Below are 26,801 nucleotides of genomic sequence, written 5' to 3' on the forward strand. Positions count from 1 at the left end.
TCCTCGGGCAAGGCAAGTTTGTAAGACACCGCGCCAATGCGTTGCACAACCTTGAATGGTCCATAGAACTTGTAAGCCAGCTTTGCACGCGGATGGTTAGCCACAGTAGTCTGAGCGTAAGGTTGAAGTTTCAGCAATACCGATTCATCCACCTGAAACTCCCGCTCTGTTCTGTTACGGTCCGCCTGTTTCTTGATTCTGAACTGAGCTCGGCCCAGTTGTGCACGGAGAGCCGCAGTGTGTTATGGCCAATTGAATTCTTCACCATCGCCTAACGCTGCTCCTTCCCATTGCAGCATACCACCCAAATTGGGCTCACGACCATACAATGCCTTGAATGGGGAACAATTCAGGGAAGCATGGAAGCTCGAATTGTACCAGAACTCAGCTACTGGAAGCCAACGACGCCATTGACGAGGGATGTCATGAATGGCAGTACGAAGATACATTTCCAGGCACTGGTTGACACGCTCAGTCTGTCCATCCGTCTGTGGGTGATAGGCCGTGGCGTAAAGCAGTTTTGTACCGGCAGTCTGCATCACATTCTTCCAAACAGCACTAGTGAATATTTTGTCGCGGTCAGAGACAATAGTGAGCGGTACTCCGTGCAGTTTAATCACATTGTCCCAGAGCGCGCGAGCTACTTGAGATGCCGAATAAGGATGACGCAAAGGAATGAAATGAGCAAATTTCGTCAGTCTGTCCACCACCACCAAGATGGAGTCGAAACCCTCAGATTTAGGCAGCCCCTCCACAAAATCCAAGGAAATATCTTGCCAAGCCACTTCTGGAACGGGTAGGGGTTGAAGCTTACCAGAAGGTTTACTGTGCTCATGCTTTGAGTGTTGACAGATACTGCACTGACGAACGAAATCTTCGACAGCAGATTTTTTTCCCTTCCAACAAAATAGCTTTTTGACCCGTTGATAAGTGGCAGTAGCACCTGAGTGGCCTCCCACGGCACTGGCATGCATGGCACTTATTAGTTTGGTTTGCAAAGCTGTATTGTTACCAATCCAGAGGCGGCCTTTGAAACGAATCAACCCACTGTGCAATTCAAAACCCTCCTCATCTGGACTCTGCACTGCCAACTTTGCCAAGAGAGATTGAGCGTCAGAATCAGTAGTGTACGAATTGGACACTTCTTGAACCCAGGTTGGTTGACAGAGAGATAGTGCATTGGCCGTAAGAAGATGGCCCACCCTAGAAAGTGCATCTGCAGCACCATTTTCTTTGCCCCGCTTGTACTGAAATTTGAATTGCAGTCCCACGAGCTTCGCCATGGCCTTGCGTTGCAACTCTGTATCAAGCTGCTGATCCTCCAAGTTACACAAACTCTTGTGATCAGTGGCGATAACAAATGGGCCACGCTGTAGATATGCCCTCTACTTGTCCACCGCCATCATCACTGCCAAAAACTCCTTCTCATATGTCGAGAGTTTTTGATTGCGCACACCCAATGCCTTACTAAAGTACGCAATTGGATGGCCATCTTGAACTAGCACAGCACCAATGCCCGTGTCACAGGCGTCAGTTTCAATGGAGAAGGGACGACTGAAATTGGGCAGAGCCAGGACCGGCGTGTTGACCATGGCGTCCTTGAGCTGATCAAATGCCTGTTGTGCTGATGTTGACCACAGAAAACCCTTCTTTGTCAATAACTGTGTCAACGGCTTTGCAATGATACCGTAGCGCGGCACGAACTTGCGGTAATACCCGGTTAAACCAAGGAATCCACGGAGTTCAGTGGCCGATGTAGGTACCGGCCATGCTTGCATCGCTTTTGTCTTCTCCGCATCTGTGGAAACACCGTCCTTGGAGATGACGTGCCCCAAATACTCAATACGGTCTTGCACAAACGAGCACTTTGAAGCCTTGGCATATAATTGATGTTGGCGCAAACGGGCAAGGACCAAACGCAGATGAATTTCATGTTCCTGCAAGGACGCACTATAGACCAAAATATCATCGAGGAAAATGATGACGAACTTACGAGTATAGTCCGCGAAAATAGAGTTCATGAGGCACTGGAAAGTAGCTGGCGCGTTCGTCAGACCGAACGGCATCACGCGGAATTGGAAATGACCGTGATGCGTTTTGAATGCGGTCTTCTCCTCATCCTCTGGCCTCATGCGAATTTGATGATAGCCTGCACGCAGGTCTAGTTTGGAGAAGAAACTGGCACCCGCAAGTTCATCCAGAAGTTCGTCGACTATTGGCAGAGGGAATTTGTTTTTGATTGTGGCCAAATTCAACCGACGATAATCAATACAAAATCGCCAACTCCCATCCTTCTTCTTGACCAATAATACTGGCGCTGCGTATGGACTCATGCTGTGTGTGATTACCCCTGAGCGGAGCATCTCAGTAACTTGCCTTTCAATCTCATCTTTCTGTAGAGGAGAGTAGCGGTAAGGCTTGGAGTTTGGTGGTCGTGCATCAGCTTCCAAGGAGATCGCGTGATCATACTAGCGGCTAGGCGGCAATCCTTCCAGCTCGGCAAACACATCAGAAAATTCAGTCAACAATATCTGAATTTGAGGAAAGAGTGTGGATAACGGCGGAGTGTCAGGTGACTGTTCGAGCACAGCAATTGCCCATATCTCATTATGGTCCTCGAGTTGTTGTAACATGAAGAAGTCCATTTGCTCAGGTGCTGCAACAGAAGCTGAAGTAATGCCTTGCAAGGTAATCCACTGCCCTTGGTGATCAAATGAAACTGTCTTTTCCTTCCATTTGCAATTCATATTACTATGTTCCTCGAGCCAGTCCATGCCCAAAACCGCATCATACCCATCTAAAGGAAGCACTCGTAGATCTGTAACAAACGTATGCCCCTGACTTGTCCATTGAAGTGAAGAAACCATACTGTCACAAGTAACGAGCTGTCCATTAGCCACTTTTACAGAAACTGAGTTAATGGGGACTGTAGGTAACTTAGCCTCTGAACAAAAATACTACTGACAAAACTGTGACTGCTTCCAGAGTCCAACAGTAACAACATAGCTTGATCCCGGACACGGGCGGACAGACGGATACAAGCTGGAGACTCTGTTCCAGATGTTGCTTGAGCAGACAATAAACAACACTGCACTGGTTCCACATCAGGTTCATCAAGCAGTTGCAGCGCATGCACAACATCCTCTGTCAGGACCTCACCAAACTCACCCACCTGAATAGTGAGCAATTGAGCTCCCTGTTGTTTGCACTGGTGATCGCGTGAGTAGCGATCCCCACATTTGAAACACAGATTATTGGCTCGCCGAAAATCTCTGAGCTGACGCTCTCTGGCAAAATCATCTGGCGCCGCTCGAGGACGTTGTGGAGCAGCTGCCGCTGCAGGTGGTGGTCTGCCTCCCGGAGCTGGACGGCTGCGAGGTCGACAAGCTGCTAATTCTTCTTCCTGTATCTTAGCAAACACTGTTGCTCTAGTGATACTAGTTGGTGCTTGAATACGCACCGTGGCGCGCAACTCATCTTTCAAGCCCAGCACAAATTTTGTCACAAAGAACTTGCTGCTCAGAGAGGGATCAAGTGCCAGCAGATGGTACATATACACTTCAAATTGCACTCTATATTCTGCTACTGATCCTGTCTGACGAAGTTGCAGTAGCTTGTGCATTTGGTCCTCAAACTCGTCAGGCCCAAATTCCTCCACTACCGCCTGACAGAAACGAGTCCAACTTACTTGTGCGTGTAACTGGCGATATGCTTGAAGCCAAAGCGCGGCATGCCCATCAACATAGAGTGACGCTGTTGTTACCCAATTCTGCGGCTTCACTCTGTACATATCAAAGTAAGCAACACAGCGATCGAGCCATAGGGTTGGAAGCGAACCATCAAATCGAGGAAAGTCGTGCTTTGGGGGCTTAACAAACCCGCCCTCATCCTCCCGCTCACGCTGCGGAGCGATGTCGGCATTCTGCCGAACAGGTTGGGGGCGTGACAACGGCGCATCAGGAGCTGCAGGTAGCAGGGGCGCGCCGTCATTGGCGAGACGCGGGTACCCAGGCATACCCAGTCCGGGGTTGCCGCCCGCCGCCGCGGCACGGTGGTCCACGGCGTGTGAACGCACCATCGTCGGAGAGGTCACCGTGGAAGCCGCCTGGCGCGCCTCATCCACATCGGCCTGAGTAAGGTCGATCTGCTTGCGACAGGCATGGAGATCCTGGGCGATCTGAGCGTTGACCGCGCGCTGCTCCTCGTAGCGCTTGGTGCCGAGCGCGACGTTGTCGTCCATGCGCTTCATTATCTGCTCCAACATCGCCTTCATCTCTGCTCCACTCGTCTCAAGCGCCATCAGCACTTGCTGGGCCTGCGCGTTGGTCTTTGCTGGCGCCGTTGCTGCTCACTCCAAACGGATCGAACCGAGCTAAGGATTTTGCGGGATTCACCGGAGTGATTCCCACCTTTCGCCTGGGTTTACGGATCAACGCCGAGAGGATGAAGAGCTCAACAGAACGGAAGCAAAAATTCACAGGAATTACTGGCTCTGGATACCAAATTGTCACGACCTCAACTGAAATCAGAGAGGAGGGATCGGACGGGAAGGGAGCATGAGGTGGGAGGAGCACGAAGGGGGTGAGAGCAAGACAGAAGGAGAGATACGTTTCCTTTCAGGATTCTATTTCATCGATGATTCCAACATTACAGCTGCCAGTATGCGGCCCAACTACACACACACCTACAGCCCATGGGCCGACAGCAAGAAGCTCTCATGTCACACTGATGTTTGAAGCGTGGCATCAGGTGTGACACAATTGATCCACCCAATTGAGCTAAAATCGCCGGCATAGGTGCCTACGACGGATTCATTCCGCGCCTGGAGCAAGTGACAAAAGGGGACATCCGGTTAGCACTGAGCAATGATAATACACTGATGTTGATTAGCTCCTTCGCGCCAAGAGTTAATTACAGGTAGATTAGATGCTCATTCATTTTAGCCTGCACTAGAATAGCATAGTCCATGTTTCAAGTCTCGCACAAATGCCTTATTAATTTGAAGTCTCTCAGACAAATAGTTTACACCTGACTAATTAATGGCATGTTTGAAGTCTCACGCAAGACCTTAGGAGTACATTATTGGACTGGACAGGTTGTATAGTTTGGCCTGCAACAAAACAGAGATGAACTTGGCAAGTGGCAAGTCACTAGCGGAAAACTGTACGACTTCTTTTCTTTTGGAACAGAAACAGTACGGCTTCCATTATATACACACGCCTATAGTCGGACTATTGACATTTTATATATGTTACCTTTGTGTGATTGTGTCGCCATAGTCCTTGGGCTCATGGGCGGACCTGTTGAATATATTAGCAATTTTTCCCATGATTTAATCAAATAAAACATTGGATAAAACATGACTAAAAAGTTTAAGATTAAACTAGTCATGCAAATCACCATAGAGTAAAGGAGAAACATGTCTAAACTGATTGAGAAGAGCAATATGTTTGCTGACAATGAACCTGAACTTGTTGCTAGGAGAAGAAAGAGGATAATGATCTCATAAAAGGAAGGCAAAAACACATACGGTCCAGCGTTGCCATTGTTGAGAGCCATGTCACTGATGTCGGGGAAGAAGTCGTCATTGGGGAAGTAGTCGATGTTGCAAACTGCGACGTGACGAGGCGAGCGGCGTCGTCGTCAGAGGAGCGCGCGTGTGGTCAGCTCCTATTTCCTCCTATTATTTCTCTCTTACAAAAGGTATGAAGAGCTCCCCTTATAAGCTGCTCCAACTCTTCTTCAACTAAAGAATGCGATTAAACTTTTGTCCCACCCTGCCATGCATGAATGGGCCATGTGGGCCTCTAGGATTTATTAGGAATTTCTGGAATATTTATTGTGTTGATCCAATATGGGCCAAAATTCCAACAGGACCTAGCCATCCCTAAGCCCGGGCAGCCGCCTAGGGTTGCCAAACGACATAAAGGTTACGATTTATGATTTGTATAGCAAAATTTAACGGCTTAACTTTGTTTGTCCAAGCTTCTGGAAGTTCCTATGTTCGTCACTGCTTGGGATAAACTATCAGTAATCTACTCCGTAATAGAGATGGTGCAGGTACATCATTCCGCATAACATAGTGGCCAGTTTAACAAAGAAGGTGCAGGTAGCAGAAAATATTTTACAAAATTGCTTTGTTTCATGATGCCGGGTCCGGGCACCATGGTAGATAGCATAACAGACTGGTCTGGGACGTCATAGTGTAACGTATTTGGTTGAGCCGCTCCAAGTAGCATGTGGCCCATAAGCTACAGAGCATGGCGCCCCTAGAAGTTTTGTAAATCTTATCCATTTTGTGCTAAAGTTTCCAACAAAAAAGTCACTTTTGTCCATCTTCACACGACAAGGTAAGGGCTACCTTGGGCGGACTTTCACAGTTGGTTCTTGGTTGGGACTTGGGAGTTGGGACGACTCTGGTTGACTCGACTTCCAGGTTAGGCACATGTACATACTCCTGAAGAAAAAAAAAATCAGTACTTTGCATACACTCAGATCAACGCGGAAAAGTGCAACGCTTGCCTATAAGTAGATATATTTTCACGTCGATTGAATTCGATAGGGGGTAGTACCTTTCAAGCTGAAGATTTGGAGGTCGGCTACATCGCTTGCGTGGGAAAGATTACGGTTTAAGAACGTGTACGACCTCTGAAGGGGAACAAGTACATCATTGGGTCATCTGCTTCTTCTTTTTTTCTGAGACATCTGGGTCATCTGCTTAACGAACTGTTTTCCTGCAAGAAAACAATTCGGAAAACTCTAAAAAAAAGGCCGGTCTTCGCGAAGGTCCAAAAGTTTCTCCGCATGCGACACGTGACACGTTGTGGTGACAGAATTTTGGTGGGAAGTGGTCTCCCTGCTCGCCAAGTGTCGCAAGGGAAAGCAAAGTGGGATAGGAGAGGAGAGAGAATGACAGGGGATGGTCCAGTTTTCCCTTTATTTTTGTAGATTCCTTTTTTCAAAATGAAATATCTTGCGAACCATAAGTCCAAATTACGAACCGTTTTCACTTTTGAGATCTTCACGTCGAGATCTTCAAAACTAGATCCATGTTGATATGTTTCGAGATACTTTTTTTTCGTACTTCCAATACTAGTGTGGTTGTACTCGTGGTGTGTACCTAACTGTACTCGTGCTTCAACTGATAAGTACTTCTGTTTTTACTGTATTTGATGCAGTTTTTTCCTTTACTCAGTAATTGTATTTACTCGTGTGCGCTACTGTACATGTGCTTTTGTACTAGTACTTCCTCGTGTGCGCGACTGTACCTGCACTCGCTCGTGTACGCGACTGTACTTACTCGTGTGCGTGACTGTACCTGTCTCGTCTGCGCGACTGTACATGTACTCGATCGTCTACGCGGTTGTACTTACTCGTGTGCGCGGCTGTACCTGCTCGTGTGCGTAACTGTACCTGCTCGTGCGCGTGACTGTACTTGTACTCGTCCGTGTGTTCAACTGTACTCGTGTGTTGTACGGAACTGTACTCGTGTGTTGACATAATTGTACTTGTGCGTTGTGCGTAATTTAGTGATTGTACTCATTCGTCGCTCGTGCTTGTGTACATAAGAGCATCTCCAGTCGCGTCCCCCAAACCGTCCCCCAAACCGCGCCAGATCGAGCGTTTGGGGGACGTGTTTTGTTCGTGCCGCGTTTGGGGGACGTCGCTCCCCAGCCGCGTCCCCCAAACGCCGCCCCCAATCAGAAATTCAAATAGATGCATTCAAAAGAGATCGTTCCCGCCGATTCGTCGCGATCAGAGTAGCGGCGATCGATCAAAGAAATCGGGCGCGCGATCATATTCTGAGACCGGTGGTGCATGCAAATTAGAAGAAGGGGCAGGGGTTGGTGGACGGCGTCGTGTCTGAGTCGACGCAGGCCGTCGAGCACGACGACCTCGTCGCGATCCGCTCGTTTCGTGCATGGTGCGTCTGCTCCGTCGCCGACGCGGAGGCCGACGCAGGTGTAGCAGTAGAAGACGCGTCAGCCTGCTCTTGCTGCGCTGCCGCTGCCAGGGCCGCCGCGTCCGCCGCCGCCATTTTGGCTTCGATGTCGTCGAGGATCTGGCCTTTGAAGAAGTTGTGTGCCGCTCGCGTCCGGGGAGACATTCCCTCTGTCGACGTTCTCAGCAGGGACATGTCGTCCCTGCGTTTCTTGAGCTCCAGCTTCTCCTCTTGCCTCTTGAGCAGCTCGGCCCACCTTTGGTCGGCCTTCTTGTCGCGGGAGATAAAGGTCGAGGAGACGTCGGCGAGGCATTTCGTGATCGACGCCTGCGTCTTCTCGTACGACGCAGCGTCGGCCAAGGCGGCCTTGGCAGCCTTGTTGCCGATAGGACGCCCTGTCGAAGTTGCCGGCGGCGCGTCCCGGATCAATGGCGTCCTTCCCCTTGGACAGCGACAAGCGCGTCGGCCGCCATTTCTCATTCATTTTGAGCTTGCCATAGCAATGCATCGGCGAACGGCTTATGCCCATCTGAATTCCTCGCTTAAAACTCCATGGCACTAGCAAACTAACCAAAGGAAGCAGAGTCATTTCATCGAACACAATGTAGGCGCTACTGATTATGGAAGAAACAGTCGTACCGGTTGGGCGACGTCGGCGCGCCGTCGCCTGCGGTCTCTAAGTCCCGATGGTACCCATGGAAGGAGTTCACCGACGCCTGGATGATGGCCCATCGCGTCGACATTGCCTTCCTCGCTCCTCTTCATTGTCACTTTCGGTAGTCGCCGTTGATGAGCTTGCGCTCATCGAACTCGGCCTTGATCCTCGCCCAATACTTCCCGCCTTTTTGGTTCGCGCCAATGATGGAGTCATGGCTCACCGTCGCCCACGACTCGCACGGACAAAGATCTTCCGTAGGCGTCCACTTCGGGCCTCGTGTGCCCGACGCCTTCTTCTTCTTCTTCTTCGTCCTCACGCCGTCCGCGTCTACCTCCACGAGATCATCGTCACCGGCACCCTCGTCGTCCTCTTCGTCAACGCCCTCTTCGTCCTCATCGTCGTCCTCCTCGTCGTCCTCCACCCCCTCCTCTTCCTCGTCGTCCTCCTCCTCAACCCCGTCCTCCTCCTCAGCACCGGCGCCGTCGTATTCGAGCGGACCCCTGCGGCCGGTGAAAGGGTCGCCGTCTGGACCGAGTCCTGGCTCGCGCTGCTCGTACGCCGGGGAGTAGAGGTTGTTGGGGTTGAAGCCGCCGTGCGGCAGCGCATCCTGGTAGTGCGGCGACAAGTTAGGCGTCACGCACCCGGGAGTGGCGGAGGGGCCGTCGTTGTAGAAGGCGGCTTGCGACGGAGAGATCACTCCGGGAACGTACACCGGCATGGACGTACTCCATGGGCTCGCGTTGGTGGCGGCGATACACCCGGCCATTACGTGCCGGTGCCGGCGCGCCGCCCGAGCCTTCTTCTCCGCCTCCACCGCCCTCCGTCCTTTCCGCTCCGCCGTCGATAGCTTCCGGCGCAGTGCAATCTTGTCGCCATTGATCTTCGGTCATTCCTTCAGCTTCTTCTTCGCAGCCGGCGCCTTCCGCGGCTTCGCGAACGGCGCTTTCGCCCCTATCGTCGCATTGCTCCGGCGGCTTCTTGGCCGCTTTCTTCGCCATCTTTTGGGGCTGTCGGCGGCGCGCCATGGAATGGGGAGAGGGTAGCGGCGGCGGGTGGACGGCGTGAGGGAGAAAGAAATCGGCGGGATAGGAGAAATGAATCGGCGGGGATATGTTTTGGGAGGCCCGTGCGCGGCGGTATAGGCGCGATTTGGCGGAGCGGCGGGATTTGGCGGGAGTGTGAGACGACTTTTCCCCGTGCCGCTGACGGGTCGGCCCCGCGTCGGTTGGCCTCGCTTTTCGTTGTGTCCGGCGTCCCCGGAGCGTCCCCTGTGGGACGGGGACGGGCTCGGGGCGCCGGACACCGTATGGGGGCGCGCCGGACAAAAAAGGGCTTTGGGGGACACGGCTGGAACGCATTTTCTGTCCGGCGCGCCCCAAATCCGTTTGGGGGACGGTTTGGGGGACGCGACTGGAGATGCTCTAACTAAGTTGTGCTCGTGCTTTTTTTACTTTGATGTAGTTCGGCTTATGCTTGGTATGTGTGTGCAAGAGCTAGATACTGATCACATGGATGCATGCGGTGCTAGAGCTAGCGATGCTGCATGTCGGTGAAACTTTGCGGCAGCACGCACTCACGTGGGCCATGCATAGTGAACGAATCTGTACTCGTGCGATGGAAAGGAGAAGATATCTAGTACTACCAGGCACATACGTGCTACATGATTCCCATGCAATCTGGACCATTCAATTTAAACCAAAGGACAAGATCGAACATGACATGTAGTCTTTCTGCCACCATGTGAAATATGCACATTCAGCCCTGCGTTTCTCTAAATTTTAGGAATATGACCATGAGTTTCGAGTGTGTTGCACTGTTGCTCCGTTCAGTTCAGATCTCCCCCAATATTCCCAATCGACTTGAACAGGAGCTAGACCAACCTTGTTGTTGGAACTCAAACTGTTGCCGTTTTTTGAAGCTGGACCGGCAGCTGGAGTCTGGACGCTCGTGCAGCGGAGATGTACTGCAGTTGTCAAGAGCATGTAGAAACCGGACAGGAAGCCTCTCCACGCACTTCGAGATGTAACAAATCTGCAAGCAAAAAACTATACTCTGAAAAGTATATTACAAGGAGTATAAGCGCGCTCGAGCATGCAAAAACATCAATTTATTAGTACAAGGATTGCAGGTGAAATTAGACTGCCTTCTTTATCAATCAAATCCGAAAAGTTGCCAAATCAGTAGATATTAAGCAAGACTGGATGAATCTCTAAACATCAGAACAGTATACGTATTCTCTAACAAGCAGTACAAATAGGAAAATGCCACCGCGAAGTCTTGTGCACAACGGTGCAACGCTTCTCCATATTCCATCTCCGGAGACGAATAATTTAAGCACTGTGAGCGGTCAGACTGACAATGGAAATAATGGACCATGTGCTACAAATTCGGTGCAATGCAAGGGTAAATGTGCATATTTGACATGGTGGCAGAAGATTCCCTGCTGCCTTCGATCCTATCTCTCGGATAGGAATGAACAGCCCGGATCGGTGGAATCATGTAGCACCTATATGCCTAGTAGCACTAGATATCTCACCGTACTCGCCCTCGTGACCGCGTTCGTTCACATGCATGTACTCGCCCGCGCCCGCACGCTCCGCGTAGGCGTACTGGCCCGCGCGTAGCTATTCGCTTGCGACGCGGTGATTCTGTCGCTGACACATGTCAGCGGGTCGTGCGTCATGGGGGAGGATATTTCCCTTTGTAAAGGTCAGTCTCTAGCTAGTGGTACCAAAGGTTCACCAACAGCAATGCACTTGTAGAGCCTTTGGCCCAGATCGATGGGCCGAAACATGGGAAGAGGCGCGCTGTTTTTTCATAACGGACCATGAAGAATTGCAATAGAGTATTCTGGGCCTAAGTCGTGTTTGGGCCTACCCAAGAAGGGACGCAGCAGCAGGCAAGCCCCGTCCGTTTTCTTTTTATATCGCCTCCACCCCACCACGTTTTCCTTAGCCTCCGTCACGCGTACCCTCAAGGCCACAAACCCTAATTTTCTCCAGCTCTCCTCAGATCAGATCGACGGCGGCTTTTGCAGGTAAGCTCAGCTCTGCTCCTCCCTTTCTCTTCCATCGTCTTTACCAACAACGAAGGAAATACTGCTTTCGCGAGAGGTTCATTTTCATTTTATGCAACATGTTAAACTCAAGTGCATGCAATGCAGGCGATCTGTTCTGTATTGAGTTTCTCAGACGAGGTGCTGCACAAGATGATGTCGCGCGCAGGCATGAGGGCGTGTGAGGTTGTTCGCACGCATGCTCTCGCGCCGCTAGATCGTCAGTACAAATCGGCGCCGCACCTTGCCGGTGCAGCAGTGCCGCATTAGCGCACCTTGCCTGCCGTCGTTGTGATGATACCGGACCCGACGGACCCAAGATCTGTTGCAGCAAGCTCGCAAGAACCATGTTCAAGGTTGGATCATTCCGTTTAATTTCTTTGCATCATTACATTTGTCAATCACCATCATGCATGTTTATTGCCTGAACGTCATATTTAATCTTTTAGCATTGACATTTTTGATATAGTGCTAGCTATTTTCTTGGCATAGCGATATATTACTAGTTTGTCTGTAAGATATATACCATGTACTTATGTTATGGCTGGGTTTTTCCCTCTTTTCAAAAAAATATTAATACTCAAGTTACAGTTATATAATACAGTACTAATTTAGTAAATTTATTATTTTATTATCTATATATTGTTAAGCTTTAGGACCCATATGTATTTTGCACCGGGCCTCCAATTTCTTAAGATGGCTGGCAGTGACACTCGCGGTCCACTGCGAGAGATCTTATCACCAGGGGTTTCCTCTATGCTGACCCCCTTACAACACCGTGCACGCCTCATACCACCCAAAGAGGATGCAAATTGCAAACAAACATTAAGGTGAAGCAACATGCCCAAACCACCACCAATCCTTACGAAGTTGTAACATGACTTTGTAGGGTATTTGCTTGATGTGCCCATGATCATCTTTGTTTAGCTTGAAAGGATTGCGATCCAAGAGCTTTCCTTGTCTAGGACCAATTTTATCATCAATTGATTACTCCAACAAATCTGCAACATTGGAAACATCATCAAATAAACTCATTGTAAAACACCATATAAGCTGAAGTCCGTAGTAAAATGCAAAACGAATTTACTTTTCACACACAAATGAATGAGCACATATGTATCTTACCACTTATCAATATAGCTATAACATTACCTTTAAGACTAAGACGATGTAGTTTAAAAAAATGCTTTGGTTTCAAAAGATACTCAATTATGTCATCAGGTTGATCATCGTCAACATGCATACAAGATGTAAGAGTGGCTGTAGTAAAAAGTGTCACCGGAAAATCTGAAATACCATCATCAAGGACCAATAACCCTTTTCAATGTCGATTTTTGAGTTTTATTTTGGAGAACAATGCTTTGCTGCAGCCAAAATTAAGCTGGATAACAAATTTACACTTCTCATTGGATTTTATTATGATCTTAATCTCATTATGATTTTTCTTACAAAAAATGTATTTGGTGCCCTGCCTCATAAAACTACATTATGAGTCGGAAGAGCATATTTTGGGAGGACCTTCATAGCCACACCAGATGAATCATTGGAAAATAAATTTGTAACAAAAACTGAAATTGGTCAACAATAACAACAAAGCATGCTTGTGAGGCACCACATGAATACAAACATACACTATGTATGCATGTATTCGTGTGTGAAGCCCTATCGAGCATGTTTTGTTGTTACTCATAGTCACCTATATGTTTTGTTGCAAATTTATTTATGAGATGATTAATCTGGTGTATTTGGATTTGCATTGCTCCCAGAGTATGCACTACCCACTCATAATGTTATTGCACTAGATGGGCCACCAAATGAATCCATTGTAAGCAAAATTATAATGAAACTTAATGAGAATAGTAAATTTACGGACCAACTTGATTTTAGTTGCAGATAATCATTGTTTCCTCTCGAAAGCCAACTTTGAAAATGGTTTTGCTTTTTTATGATGTCATTTCAAAAAAAACGGAGACATGTTTTTACTTGACCACTATATTACATATCTTATACATCTGATATTACATTTTGCATGTAGGTTCGCAATGATAAATCCGATAACGTAATTGAATATCTTGTGAAACCATAGACCGAATTTCAAAACTACGTCTGCCTTACTCCTAAAGTTAATGATACAAATCTACTGATAAGTGATAAGGTGTGGTCGTTCATTTGTGGGTGAAAAGTAAAGGTGCTTTATGTTCTACTTTGTAATTGAGTTTATACTAGGAAATATGCCCGCGCGTTGCGGCGTGAGAAAAAAACTATGTATATACCTTGTTGCTCGGGCACAATTGCACCAACGATGACAGATGTGCCGTATGTGCGGAGATGAAAACGTGCGCGAGGGCCACCACCATGGCGACGACCTTATACTCCGCGTAGCTACTATTTGCGCCACCTGCAGCCGCCTCCATGTTGATCGTTGGATTGACATGGGTAACCCCTTATGGTTGCTTCAGGCGGTGGCGTCCAAGGAGCAAATGGCATGCAAAAAATATGATCGAATTTATCAGTTGTCAAATTAAAATAAATTGATAAATTGATATATGGCAATTTAGTATTCTACTTTGAAAATAATCAAAATTAGGAACTCAATATCTAGTATCTAGTAATAACCAACATTGTAATGGAAGCTTCGTCCATAATACATCAAAACGACATTAAGATGCCTCTAGGATCTCTATGCTTAGGACGGCAATGGAACAATAGGTTATATAAAATCATAAAGGAGATGTGTCTCTCTAATTAGGAACTGAATTCTGTATGGCGTAGGTCACGCTACAGTAATTACCCCAAATACCGGCAGCTTACCCCTAGCTCGTGTGGCCAAAAAAATTGAAGAGTAGCCCCCTAGCGGCAGCGGCGGCAGTAGCATGAGCACCGTAAATCGACGATTTTGTTGGAGGATAAATATATTATTTAGGGGTGAACTTTCTTGAAAAACCTTGCTGTTTTTTTATTAGCAGGTATAGAAAGCAAATCCTGAATGCAGTTTTACCGACAGCAATGCGTGTAGGTGGTAGGCCTTTGGCCTGGATCGATGGCAAGCCCCGTCCTTTTTGGTTTTTATCGCCTCCATCCCACCTTTTCGTTAGCCTCCGTCACCCGTACGTACCAACAAGGCAACAAACCGTATTCTCCAGCTCTCCTCGGATCAGATCGACGGCGGCTTCTGCAGGTCAGGTCAGGTCCGCCCCGCTCCTCCCTTTTTATTGCATCGTCTTTACTAACAAAGAACAAAATACCTCTTTCACGAGAGGTTAATCTTCAGTTTATGTAACATGTTAAACTCATGCAATGCAGGCGACCTTGCCGGCGCAGCAGTGCCGCATTAGCGCACCTTCCCAGCGCCGACTCACCTTGCTACCCTGCCTTTGTGTTGATACCCGGCCCGACGGACCCAAGATCTGCTGCAGCAAGCTTGCAACTTGCAAGAACCATGTTCAAGGTTGGATCATTCCGTTTTCTTTGGATCATGTCATTATCCTTTGGTTCATAAAACTCGGAGGAAGTTTATCTAATTTGCTCAATCAACATCATGCATGTCTATTGCCTGAAGGCCATTTTAATGTTTTTGCATTGACATTTTGATTCAGTACTAGTTGTTTTTTGGCATTACGACATACTACTATATATTACCAGTTCGTTTGTCAGGTATACACCATGAATGTAGTGAAGTTATGGCTAGTTTTTTCCTCTTTTCAAAAAATAATACTACCTCCATCCCGGTTTATAGGGCTTGCACGTATTTCTAGGTTGTAAATTTTATTAATATAATACAAAATATATATTATAAAATATATATCATTAGAAAACTTAGATGTTCTACTTTCTAATGATATAATTTTTATACTATACAATTGATATTATGTTGGTCAAATAAGCAACCTAGGAATACGCGCGAAAGTTAAAGTTCCCTGCTGGCCTTACAAGACTGTTCGTGCATCATACCATTACCACCCACATTCCCTGCTGGCGCGCTGCCGAGCAGCATTGCCTCCATACTTCTTGGGACATAGTTGTGGAGGTTAATGAGAAATTGCCAGCTGAAGGTCCACGCTTCTTCAAATGTATGAAGAAATCGCATGTTGTTAGTGGCTTCTGGCTGGTAAGTCTCTATTTAGAAGGTGTGTGAGTCTTTCTTCAAGGTGTGTCAGTCTTTCTTCAGTGCCGAGAATTCCGTATTTTTTTTCTTTTCCATCTAACTAGCAACATTCATTTTGCCTAAAATATATAGTTACTCTCTCTGCTTTTGTTCTTCTCGGTCGCATGGCCTTTTGGCTATGTTCTGCGGAACCCATCTCCCACCGAGTAATTTTAGCATTGAATTATAAGACGAGAAATGGCACATCTTTGACACGAAATACATAGCTTATAAGACAGGACTTAGTGGTCAATGGCAAGGATTCGTGAAACAATAACTTACAAAGGTTAGCACTCACCTTAAATAAATTTGGTATTAAAAGTTGGAAGACCACCGACACCGAGTCGCTAACCTTAAGATATTGTTTCACGAATCTTTGCCATAAACACTAAGTCCCGTCTTGTAAGCTATGTATTTCGTGTCACATATGTACCCTTTCTGCTCTTTCAATTCAATGTTAACATTATTTAGTGCAAAATTTGGGAGGCCCTGCGACCGAGATGAACAAATAAAAATGGGAGTAACTATTTAGAAGGTGCGTGAATATTTCTTCAGTGCCGAAGAATTCCGTATTTTTTCTTTTCCATCTGACCAGCAACATTCATTTTGCCTAAAATATATAGTTACTCTCTCTGCTTTTGTTCTTCTCAGTCGCATGGCCTTTTGGCTATGTTCTGCGGAACCCATCTCCCACCGAGTAATTTTAGCATTAAATTATAAGACGAGAAATGGCACATCTTTGACATGAAATACATAGCTTATAAGACAGGACTTAGTGGCCAATGGCAAGGATTCGTGAAACAATAACTTACAAAGGTTAGCACTCACCCTAAATAAATCTGGTATTAAAAGTTGGAAGACCACCGTCACCGAGTCGCTGACCTTAAGATGTTGTTTCACGAATCTTTGCCATAAACATTAAGTCCCGTCTTGTAAGCTATGTATTTCGTGTCACATATGTACCATTTCTGCTCTTTCAATTCAATGTTAACATTATTTAGTGCAAAATGTTTCTGCAGAAACATCTGAGTCCCTGCGACCGAGATGAACAAATGAGAACGGGAACTATTTAGAAGGTGTGTGAGTCGGAACCTATCTCCCACCAAGTAATTTTAGCATTGAATTATAAGACGAGAAATGACACATCTTTGACACAAAATACGTAGCTTATAAGACAGGACTTAATGGTCAATGGCAAGGATTCGTGAAACAATAACTTACAAAGGTTAGTACTCACCTTAAATAAATTTGGTATTAAAAGTTGGAAGACCACCGACATCGCTGACCTTAAGATGTTGTTTCACGAATTTTTGCCATAAACACTAAGTCCCGTCTTGTAAGCTATGTATTTCGTGTCACATATGTACCCTTTCTGCTCTTCTAATTCAATGTTAACATTATTTAGTGCAAAATGTTTCTGAAACATCTGGGAGGCCCTGCGACCGAGATGAACAAATGAGAACGGGAGTATCCATATATAGTTTTCTATTACAAAAAGGCACATGAATGTTGCTCATAAGAAGAATAAAAAAAATAGTTGATTCTTCAGCACTTGGCAAAGATTTAAACCACAAATTCTAAGTCATGTGCAAAACTAAAAAATTTGCCCCTCATTTAGGGAAAATTAGAACCATAACAGTAATGAAGATGCAATAATAAGCGATTTTCCCATAAGCCAAATTAAGCTTTTAGTAGGCTTGTAGTCTGCCATTATTGAACAAATAGGCGATGGCGTAGTTGGCTACCTCAACTCGTCTTTTGCCCTGATAGGGGGTTTCAGCTTCGAAACATGGCACTTCTAATTAACTTTTGGCGCGCTAGGTCAGGGCTACGCTGGAAGCATGGAGAACTCGGGTACTGGGCTATAGATTCGCCAATCGGCAGTGCTTTGCGTGATGGACATGGAGAACATAAGCAGTAGCTCGCTTGGCTTGACATGGATTTTGTCCAAACTTTCAACATTCGTGCACCTCTCCCAGACCCATCAATGACCCTACATCGAGGCGTCAGTGATGCGCACCACCAAGAACTCGTGGCTGCTCTGGTGAAGCAACATGCCCAGGCCACCACCAATCATGTACGAAGTTGTAATATGACTTTGTATGGTATTTGTTTATGAGATCATGACATCTTTGTTTAGCTTGATTGGACGGTGATCCAATAGTTTTCTTTCTCTTGGACTAGTTTTATCATCAAATGACTAGTCCAACATATCTACAACATTGGAAAAATTATTAAATGAACTCGCTAGCATAAGCTGAAATGCAAAGTAAAATGCAAAACGAATTACTTTTCACATGCAAATGAATGAACACAATGTTTTACTATCACTTATTGGTACAACTATATCATTACCTTTACAACTAAGTCGGATGTAGCTTTGAAATTCAGTCTTCCGCTGCCCAAGATTTTCAGTTATGTCAACAACTTGATCATTACTGACTGTAGTAAAATTTGTCTCCGACAAATCTCAAATTGCATCATCAAGTACCAAGCCTTTTTAAAGGTTGTTTTTTGAGTTTTATATTAGAGAACAATGCTTTGTTGCAGCCAAAATAAAGCTGATCAGCAAATTTACACTTCTCATTGGATTCTCCGTGCTTCTCTCATTATGATTTTTCTTACAACAATTGTATTTGTCATCCTGCCTCATACAACAACATTATGGATGGGAAGCGCATATTTTGGGAGCACCTTCATAGCTAAATAAATACACCAGATAATTCGTCGGAAAAATAAATTTCAAACAAAAACTGAAATTGGTCAACCATAACAACAAACCATGATTGTGGGGCAGCACATTAATACATGCATACTTACGGAATTGAAGAAGCCCGTAGCAACTAGATAATGTATGCATGTATTCATGTGGGGAGCCCTACCGAGCATTATTTGTTGTTATTTCTAGTCACTTTCAGTTTTAATTACAAATTTATTTATGAGATGATTAATCTGGTGTGTTTTGATAAGAAATTTCTCCCAAGGTATCCAGTTTCCACACACAATGTTGTTCTACGAGATGGGCCACAAAATGAATCCATTGTATTAAAAAATTTAATGAAACGTAATGTGAAGTGTAATTTTGCCGACCAACTTGATTTTGGTTGCAACTAATCATTGTTGCACAAAATGAATTTCGAAAGCCAAATTTGAAGAAGGTTTTGGTTTTTGACGATGTCATTTCAAAAAAGTTGGAGACATGTTGTTACTTGTATATTACATATCTTCTACATCTTGTATCTTGTATGCATGTTCTCAATGATAAATCTGATAATGTAATTGAATATCTTGTGAAACCATAGACTGAATTTCAGAACTACACCCGGTTTAGTCCTAAAGATACTGATATACCTCTACTGACAAGTGATAAGATGTGCTCATTCATTAGAGTGTGAAAAGTAAAATTGCTTTATGTTCTACTTGGTAATTGAGTTTACCTTAAAAAAAGCTACACAATCCAAAATAAAATGGAAAACTGATGCATGCCATCCTTTTCAGGGCCAGTCATCTTGTGGAGTCAAGTGCTCTCTTCCAGTTTGAATAATTATGCGAATATTTCTGCAACAATGGACTATCACATATAACCAATGGTTTATCCTTTTGTAGGTGCATGCTCCTCCATCCGACCTCAAGCTCGACAAATATTAAGAACTCCTAAATGCCAATATCCATCTTTGACATAGAAATCTTTGAGTAAATCAAAGCACAGAGTATGCTTATCATACAGTTGATGCTCTTGAAGCTCCTCTGTTTATGTCAGTAATTTGGCATGCCCCAAATTGACCTGATGGTAAGGTATACCTACTATTATCCCATATTGAAGCTGCTTCTCTTATCTAGTTCTCTGTATGATGGGTGGTTTCATGTCCTGGTTGCATATGGCTTGCGTGATCATTTTTTCAGTCTGTATATTTTGTAATTACTGCTAGTTAGTGGTTCCATTTTTATTTCAACTAGATGACACCCCGCGCGTTGCGGCGGGAAATCATGTCAATAATAGAGCCAATAAACTTAGTAATCAGTAACAGAGACTTTATGAGAAATTACAGTGTACTGGAAACGTGGAAAATCAGACACAGATGTCATATTACTTTTTTCCGTCGAGCTGTAGACATGATGTGAAAAAGTAGGTATACTTACGGTGTTGCAATTCTTTTTTACATATCAGAGTAGTTAGTCGATTGATCCTGAATTTTCTGTATCCATGTTCTGCTCCCAACACTACTAATATTACAGTTTATCTTCGTATTCCAATAGGAGTAAGGGCCGTGAGATGATGAGCAGAAATACATTATTTACAAAGTTACTAAAACAGCCAACGACGGAAGCACTACTTATTTAATCCTGCCAAAGTGAAAATAAATCTCATTCGAAATTTCAGATACACATGAAAGGGTAGAGAGTCATGTGGGTGGCTAAATATGTAGCTGACTATAGCTCATCTATCCATAGCTAACAGCGTAATACTTGGGTTTGAATTACCCAAAATGGCGATACTTAACTGTCTTGGATGCAACAGAAACTAAATGCAAAATCATCGAAGGTTAAAACATAAAGTTTTAATATTCAGGTCAAACTATTCTTCATTTTGGTTACACAGATGTGTTATCATAGCAAGACTGCAGTTCTTGATTCCTGCTCCTCTGCATACTGAGATGAAACAAAAAAGTTCAAGTAAATGATATCATAGCAAAACCGCTGTCTTTGATTCCTGCTTTCTCTGCATAGATGAAACAGAAAGTAAAATAGTAAGATTCGGACCTCAATATCCACAATATTGAAGCCTTTGGTGATGCTATCCTTAGATCTTAGCAGTAGGGGAAATTATACGATGTGATAATAGAGTAGTATCTATTTAATCTTAACTGAACTGATGAAGCACTAAGCATCAAGCAGCATGTCGCAGATTGTGAGTATGGAAGAACTCGTGGACTGAATTAAATATCACCTAGCAGGTGTTGTTCATGTGAGATACAGATCAATAACCCACTGCGATCAACACACTTCGACGGTGATGAAATAAACTACATCAATACAGATTTATAAGATAAGTATATATGAGCTTTTTATGTAGAAAACATGTTGCAATACATGGTTATATAAAGGATGTTACCAACTGATCACTTGAATGTGTGTGGATATGGGCATTTCTCTCCTTTCATGGTCGCTCTGCAGTTCACTTTTCAGGTGTTGTAGACGTGGTGACTCTCATCTCCATGTTCTAAGACCAATAAGCAGCATGAAAACAAAATCAGAAACTACTATGATAAATAGTTACAGATTGAGCATGACATTTGTTCATGATAACAACATGGGAAGCCATATATAATGAATCATAAGCAAATAAATTTCAGGAGAGATTTGAAGGGAACAAATACTACAACCAGAAAGAGTAAGAAAATAGAAGCCGCATATGCTAATTCATTGTAAACTAAAAGTAAAGAGTAACAGGTGAGAGTCTCTGTACCAATAGAAGTATCTCCTGTTGTGTCCGTAAACTGTAGATGTGATTGTAGCTTTTTCCTCGTTCCTTGAGCGATCAGTATGCACAATCCATTGGAAATCCAATTAAATTGGGGTGGGCTTCAGACAGCAGCAGGCACAATCCAATGAAGATCAAACCAAATCGTGGGGAGGCAAAACGTCGAGCAGTTTGGCTCCGGCGAGCAACCTAACAAATAAAAAAAAATATGGGTGAGGAGATGATAAAAGAAGAAAGGGGTAAAACAAATCTGCAGCGGACAACTACCAGAGGGAGCCTTGTGGCATAGATGGCATCGCAAGCAGACCCACACTACCTGTTGTCCATGGCAACACGGGTAGGTTTTTAATCTTTTATACATAGAGGTGGAGATGGATAAGTTCATCCAAGCAGTTTCTGCATATAATGATGAATGGTGGAATGCATCGGGCAGATTCACAAGCATTTGTGGCGAGGAGGCATTAGGTTGCACAGAATTTGTGGCTGTGTTCATTAAGGCAGAAATCGTGGCGGCGGACGCACTACCAGGAAGACAAACATCTAATCTTTTCATTTTACACGAGGAAAGGGGAACGAAGGAGAGCGACTCTAAGTAGGGCATGTCAGCCCATGTAGTGGCGTCTAGCCCATGTAGCAAGAAAGCACGCCGAGCTCATGGTGAAAAAATGCGGGAGAGCAAGGGGTGAGCCGTGACGCGATGCAACATCGACTAAAAAGGTCGTGACGCAGCGAGCCAAGCAGCACCTGAAATAATATAGGGCGACGTGGAGGCATGAGAAGGCTCGAAAATCAGGTAGTGGGGTTCTCCTATGAGATAAAAGATGAGTTTCAGATTTGCTTGTGTGATCCGGTAGTTCATCGTAGTTACATGTCTCTCTTGCAGTCAGATAATTACATGAATGGTTTTCGTTGTCTGCGCTCTCATAAACAATCAAATGACTTGTAGATTGGAGCAACTCATTTTCCAAAATATTTAAGTTCTTCTGTGATGACCTTGTGCTGATTTTTCAACAATTACCAGCTTTGGTTGTATTCGGTACTTGGATTAGTCCGTTCTTTACTTAGGTGAGATGGACCATAGATGCCCTTAAAGATTTCTTCATGTAGTGTTGTGTGGAACCATAGTGCATCAGAATATCATCGGTAATCGTTTCGATATTTCGTTCCTTCATGTTCTGCTCGTTAGTATTTCCTCCTTCTCAAAATGTAGTGCATAAGATTTTCTAAAAGTCAAACGGTGTTAAGTTCCACCAAATATGTTGAGAAAATGATCAACATCAAAAATATCTAATGTATACCTTATTAAAAGATCATGATGAGTCTAATGGTAGTGATTATTATTTAAGTTGATAGCGTTTTCTACATACTTAGGCTGCTCATAGTGGGGAGTAACATAAGGTGGTGTCATACATAAGTTACTAGTCCATGTTACTACCTTCATAGTGGAAAGTAGCTTAGAGATGGTATCATGCAAAGTTTCATTTATTAGTTTATAGACTCATTTTATCTTGGGGTGTGTGATGTTATGGTAACATAGTTACCACCTTCCTCTTTTTTTTCATTTATTGCTATGACATGTCACCAAAATAGCTTGAAATGTGTGATGTTACCACCTAAGTTACTCCCACTATGAGCAGTCTTAGTCAGATTTTACATTGTTTGACTTTTGAAAAACCATATATGCACTACATTTATGCAAGGAGGGAGTATTCATTTGGTTGTATGATGACCCGTACAGTCTGTTAGAGATAGATTTGAAGTCGGTTGTATTAGACGTATGCGTCATGTACTCTCTCCTCTCCCTCTTCGATGTACTCCTCCTACCATCTATATAAACAGAAATACAAACGAATCTCGGATCATCCGAGTAGACAACAAACTACCTGATCGTCTTATATGGTATCAGGTCGGCCTCTTCGCCGACAAAACTTATCGCAACCGAGTTCATCCTCGTCGCCGCCATCTGCTCCAACCCTTGTCACCGGCGCCATGGCCTCGACGTCCTCCGCCTAGATCATCACCATGGGCTCGCCACAGTCGGACAAGCTGACGCGGGCGAATTACTCCGGATGGCGTGCTCAAGTTCTTCCCCCGATCCGAGGCGCTAGGCTCTTTGGCCTTCTTGACGGCAGTGATGCCGCACCTCCCGAAACCCTGGAGGCTCCACCGACCGACAAAGCAGACGCCGATCAAGCGCCCAAGAAGATCAACAATCCTGCCTAATATGTCTGGATCTCTTGGGACCAGATCGTATTAGGCTACCTCCTTCAGTCGATTGGACCCGAGGTCCTTCCTCACGTTCAGCGAATCGAGACTACCGCCGGTGTCTGGCAGGCAGTTGAGGAGATGTTCGCATCGTCATGCCAGACCAAGGTCACGAACCTTCGGATCGAGCTGGCGAATACAAAAAAGCTGCAGATGAGTACCAACGCCTTCCTCACCAAGATGCAGAGCATTGTCGATGAGCTTGCAGCCGCCAGCGAGCCCATCCGCACCACTGAACACATCTCGTTCATCCTTGCGGGACTTGGGGCGCAGTACAACTCTCTGGTCGCAGCTCTGGGCGCGGTCACCACGCCCCTGACATTGTCGTCCCTCTATGCCCAGCTTCGGGCGTACGACCAGCGCCAAGACATGCTGAATGGCACATCTGATGCCGACTTCGAGACGTCCGCAAACGCCGCTCAGCGCCAAGGCCGTGGACGCTACACCAATCGCTCCCGCGGTGACCGCGGCAACTACGACCGTCGTGACTCGCGGCGAGACGATAGGCGTGATGGCCACCGTGACGAACGCCAGCCTCGCCAGGGACGTGGGCGAGCACCGCCTGGAGGGGGCTGCGGCCGTGGCCGTGGTCAGGGTATGTCTATTTCTCATGTTGGTAAATCAATTGTTCGTACCCCTGCATAAAATTTCCGTCTTAATAATGTTCTCCATGTTCTACATGCATCTAAGAATTTACTATCTGTTCATCAATTCACCTATGGCAACCGCGTGTTTATTGAATTTCACCCATTCTTCTTTTTGATCAAGGATCGGGCCACGCGGAAAAGCATTCATAGAGGGTTTTGTGTGGGTGGGCTTTACCCACTCATATCTTCATTGGTGTCATCCCAATCCTCCAAGCATGCATGTGTCGCCGCCAATCCCTCACAAGCAAGGTGGCATAGCCGTCTAGGTCATCCTTCGTCAGCCATTGTTAGAAAAATTGTTAGCAAGAATAAACTTCGTATCGTTAAGGATTCTAGTTTCGAGATAGTGTGTGATTCCTGTCAACAAGCTAAGAGTCATCAGCTTCCATATCCCATATCCACAAGTGTATCTACTGCCCCTCTTCAGTTAATTTTTTCTGATGTTTGGGGTCCTGCACCTACCTCTGTGGGTCGACATGATTACTATGTAAGCTTTATTGATGATTATAGCAAGTTTACATGGATATATTTGGATTTGTCAATTTTCAACAACTTGTTGAACGCAAACTTGATGCCAAAATTCTTACTGTTTAGTCAGATTGGGGAGGAGAGTATGAAAAGATGAACTCCCTATTCCAATCCCAAGGAATTTCTCATCATGTGTCTTGCCCCCATGCTCACCAACAAAATGGCTCTGTCGAACGAAAGCATCGCCATATTGTGCAAGTTGGTCTAGCTCCTTGCTCATGCACATATGCCACTCAAATTCTGGGATGAAACCTTTCTCACCGCCACATTTCTCATTAACATGCTTCCTAGCAAAGTCATCAACAATGATACACCTGTTCATTGTCTTCAAGGAACACGACCTGATTATAATTCTCTTCGAGTTTTTGGTTGTGCATGTTGGCCTAATCTGCGTCCATACAACAAACGTAAACTCGCCTTCCGGTCTAAACAATGTGTTTTTCTTAGCTATATTCCTCGCCACAAAGGGGTCAAATGCCTTGACGTTTCCACTGGTTGTGTGTATATCTCTAGAGATGTCGTCTTCGATGAAACAGTGTTTCCCTTTCCGCACCTTCATCCAAATGCTGGTGCTTTACTTCGCAAGGAAATCTTGTTACTTGATCCTTCTTTACACAACTTTGAGCATGGTAACGAATATTTTGATGATCCACATGATGATAATATGCATACTACTAACCCTTCCTCAAGTGTCCCTCTTATTGTTCCTCAGGATGCTGCAGGTCAAATCAGGGTTGCACAAGAAAATTTGGAGCAAAATGATGCACAAAACACCCAAAACAGTTCACATGAAATATCAGAGGAAGAAGACAGCAGCGCTGGACACGAGGTAGATTCGGTCAGTCAATCCACCTCGGGATCGCCGCGATCTCCATTGGATCTGCCGTCGTCGGATCGCGCGTCCCGCCGATTCCCTGCCAACCCTGACGCTCCGCACGCGCGTGCATCTTTCGCGTCTGACGTGGCCACCCGCCTGTCCGAATCCTCTGCGGCGCCTTCCCCGCGTGTGTCTACCTCGCCGCCTGACACACGCCAGACCACACAGAGTCCTGGATCAGTTGTGTCATCTGACGGGACCACGCCTAATCAGCAACCGGATCCTGTTGCTGCTGGTCCATCCGGATCCTCTGTGCCTGGCCAAGCTGTGCCCCCGGCTGCAGCTGCTCCACGTCCTGCTACACGTGCTTCGCAGGGCATTCGTCAACCGAAGCAATATTCTGATGGCACTGTCCCCTAGCTTCTGTCTACCACTAAGACTGCCGACAGATTTGCAATATGCGTTGGCTGATCCAAGATAGAAACAAGCTATGGATGAATAATTTCAGGCGTTGCAAACAAATCAAACATGGAGACTTGTACCTCCCAAACATGGTACTAATGTTATTGACTCTAGGTGGATCTACAAGGTTAAACACAAAGGTGATGGGTCTGTTGACCGCTACAATGCTCATCTGGTTGCTAAAGGATTCAAACAACGTTATGGTATTGACTATGAAGACACTTTCAGTCCAGTTGTCAAGATTGCTACAGTTCTACTTGTCCTTGCTATTTATGTCTCTAGAGGATGGAGTTTGCGACAGTTGGATGTCAAAAATGTGTTTCTTCATGGTGTTCTCGAAGAGGAAGTTTATATGCGACAACCACCTGGTTATGAAGACAGGGGGAAGATGCACTATGTGTGCAAATTGGACAAGTCATTGTATGGACTGAAACAAGCACCAAGAGTGTGGTATTCTCGGCTCAGCTCCCAACTCATTCAATATGGGTTTATTGCATCTAAATCTGATACATCTCTGTTCATATATCATAAGTCCAATGTCACCATATACATGTTGATCTATGTTGATGACATCATAGTTGCCAGTTCTTCTTCTGCTGCCACAGATGCTCTACTCAAGGCTCTCAGTGGTGAATTTGCTCTGAAGGATCTAGGGGATCTTCCCTATTTCTTGGGCATTGAAGTTCACAAAGTTGATGATTGTATAATACTTAATCAGGCAAAATATGCTCAGGATGTCCTTGCTAGAGTGGGTATGACGCATTGTTCAGGTTCACCCACACCGTTGTCTTCTTCAGAAAA

The 26,801-nt window shown here is 45.4% G+C and overlaps 1 protein-coding gene and 1 long non-coding RNA gene across 2 annotated transcripts; one reads left to right on the forward strand and one right to left on the reverse strand.

Moving 5' to 3' along the window:
- Positions 1-1,385: 1,385 nt before the first annotated feature.
- LOC139839352 (uncharacterized mitochondrial protein AtMg00860-like) lies at positions 1,386-2,066 on the reverse strand. Its single transcript, XM_071829406.1, has one exon. The coding sequence runs from the start codon at positions 2,064-2,066 to the stop codon at positions 1,386-1,388; it is 681 nt and encodes a 226-aa protein (XP_071685507.1).
- Positions 2,067-12,319: 10,253 nt separating this feature from the next.
- LOC139839054 (uncharacterized) lies at positions 12,320-19,797 on the forward strand. The gene is made up of 3 exons (XR_011756783.1): positions 12,320-14,838; positions 14,959-15,103; positions 19,406-19,797. It is a non-coding gene; the product is annotated as an uncharacterized lncRNA (long non-coding RNA).
- The last annotated feature ends 7,004 nt before the right edge of the window (positions 19,798-26,801 follow it).

This window comes from Lolium perenne, chromosome 4 (genome assembly GCF_019359855.2).
Source record: "Lolium perenne isolate Kyuss_39 chromosome 4, Kyuss_2.0, whole genome shotgun sequence".
NCBI lineage: Eukaryota > Viridiplantae > Streptophyta > Magnoliopsida > Poales > Poaceae > Lolium > Lolium perenne.

Excerpts from the sequence above, each read along its gene's own strand:
- LOC139839352 (XM_071829406.1), bottom strand. The coding sequence starts at position 2,066 with ATGCCGTTCGGTCTGACGAACGCGCCAGCTACTTTCCAGTGCCTCATG.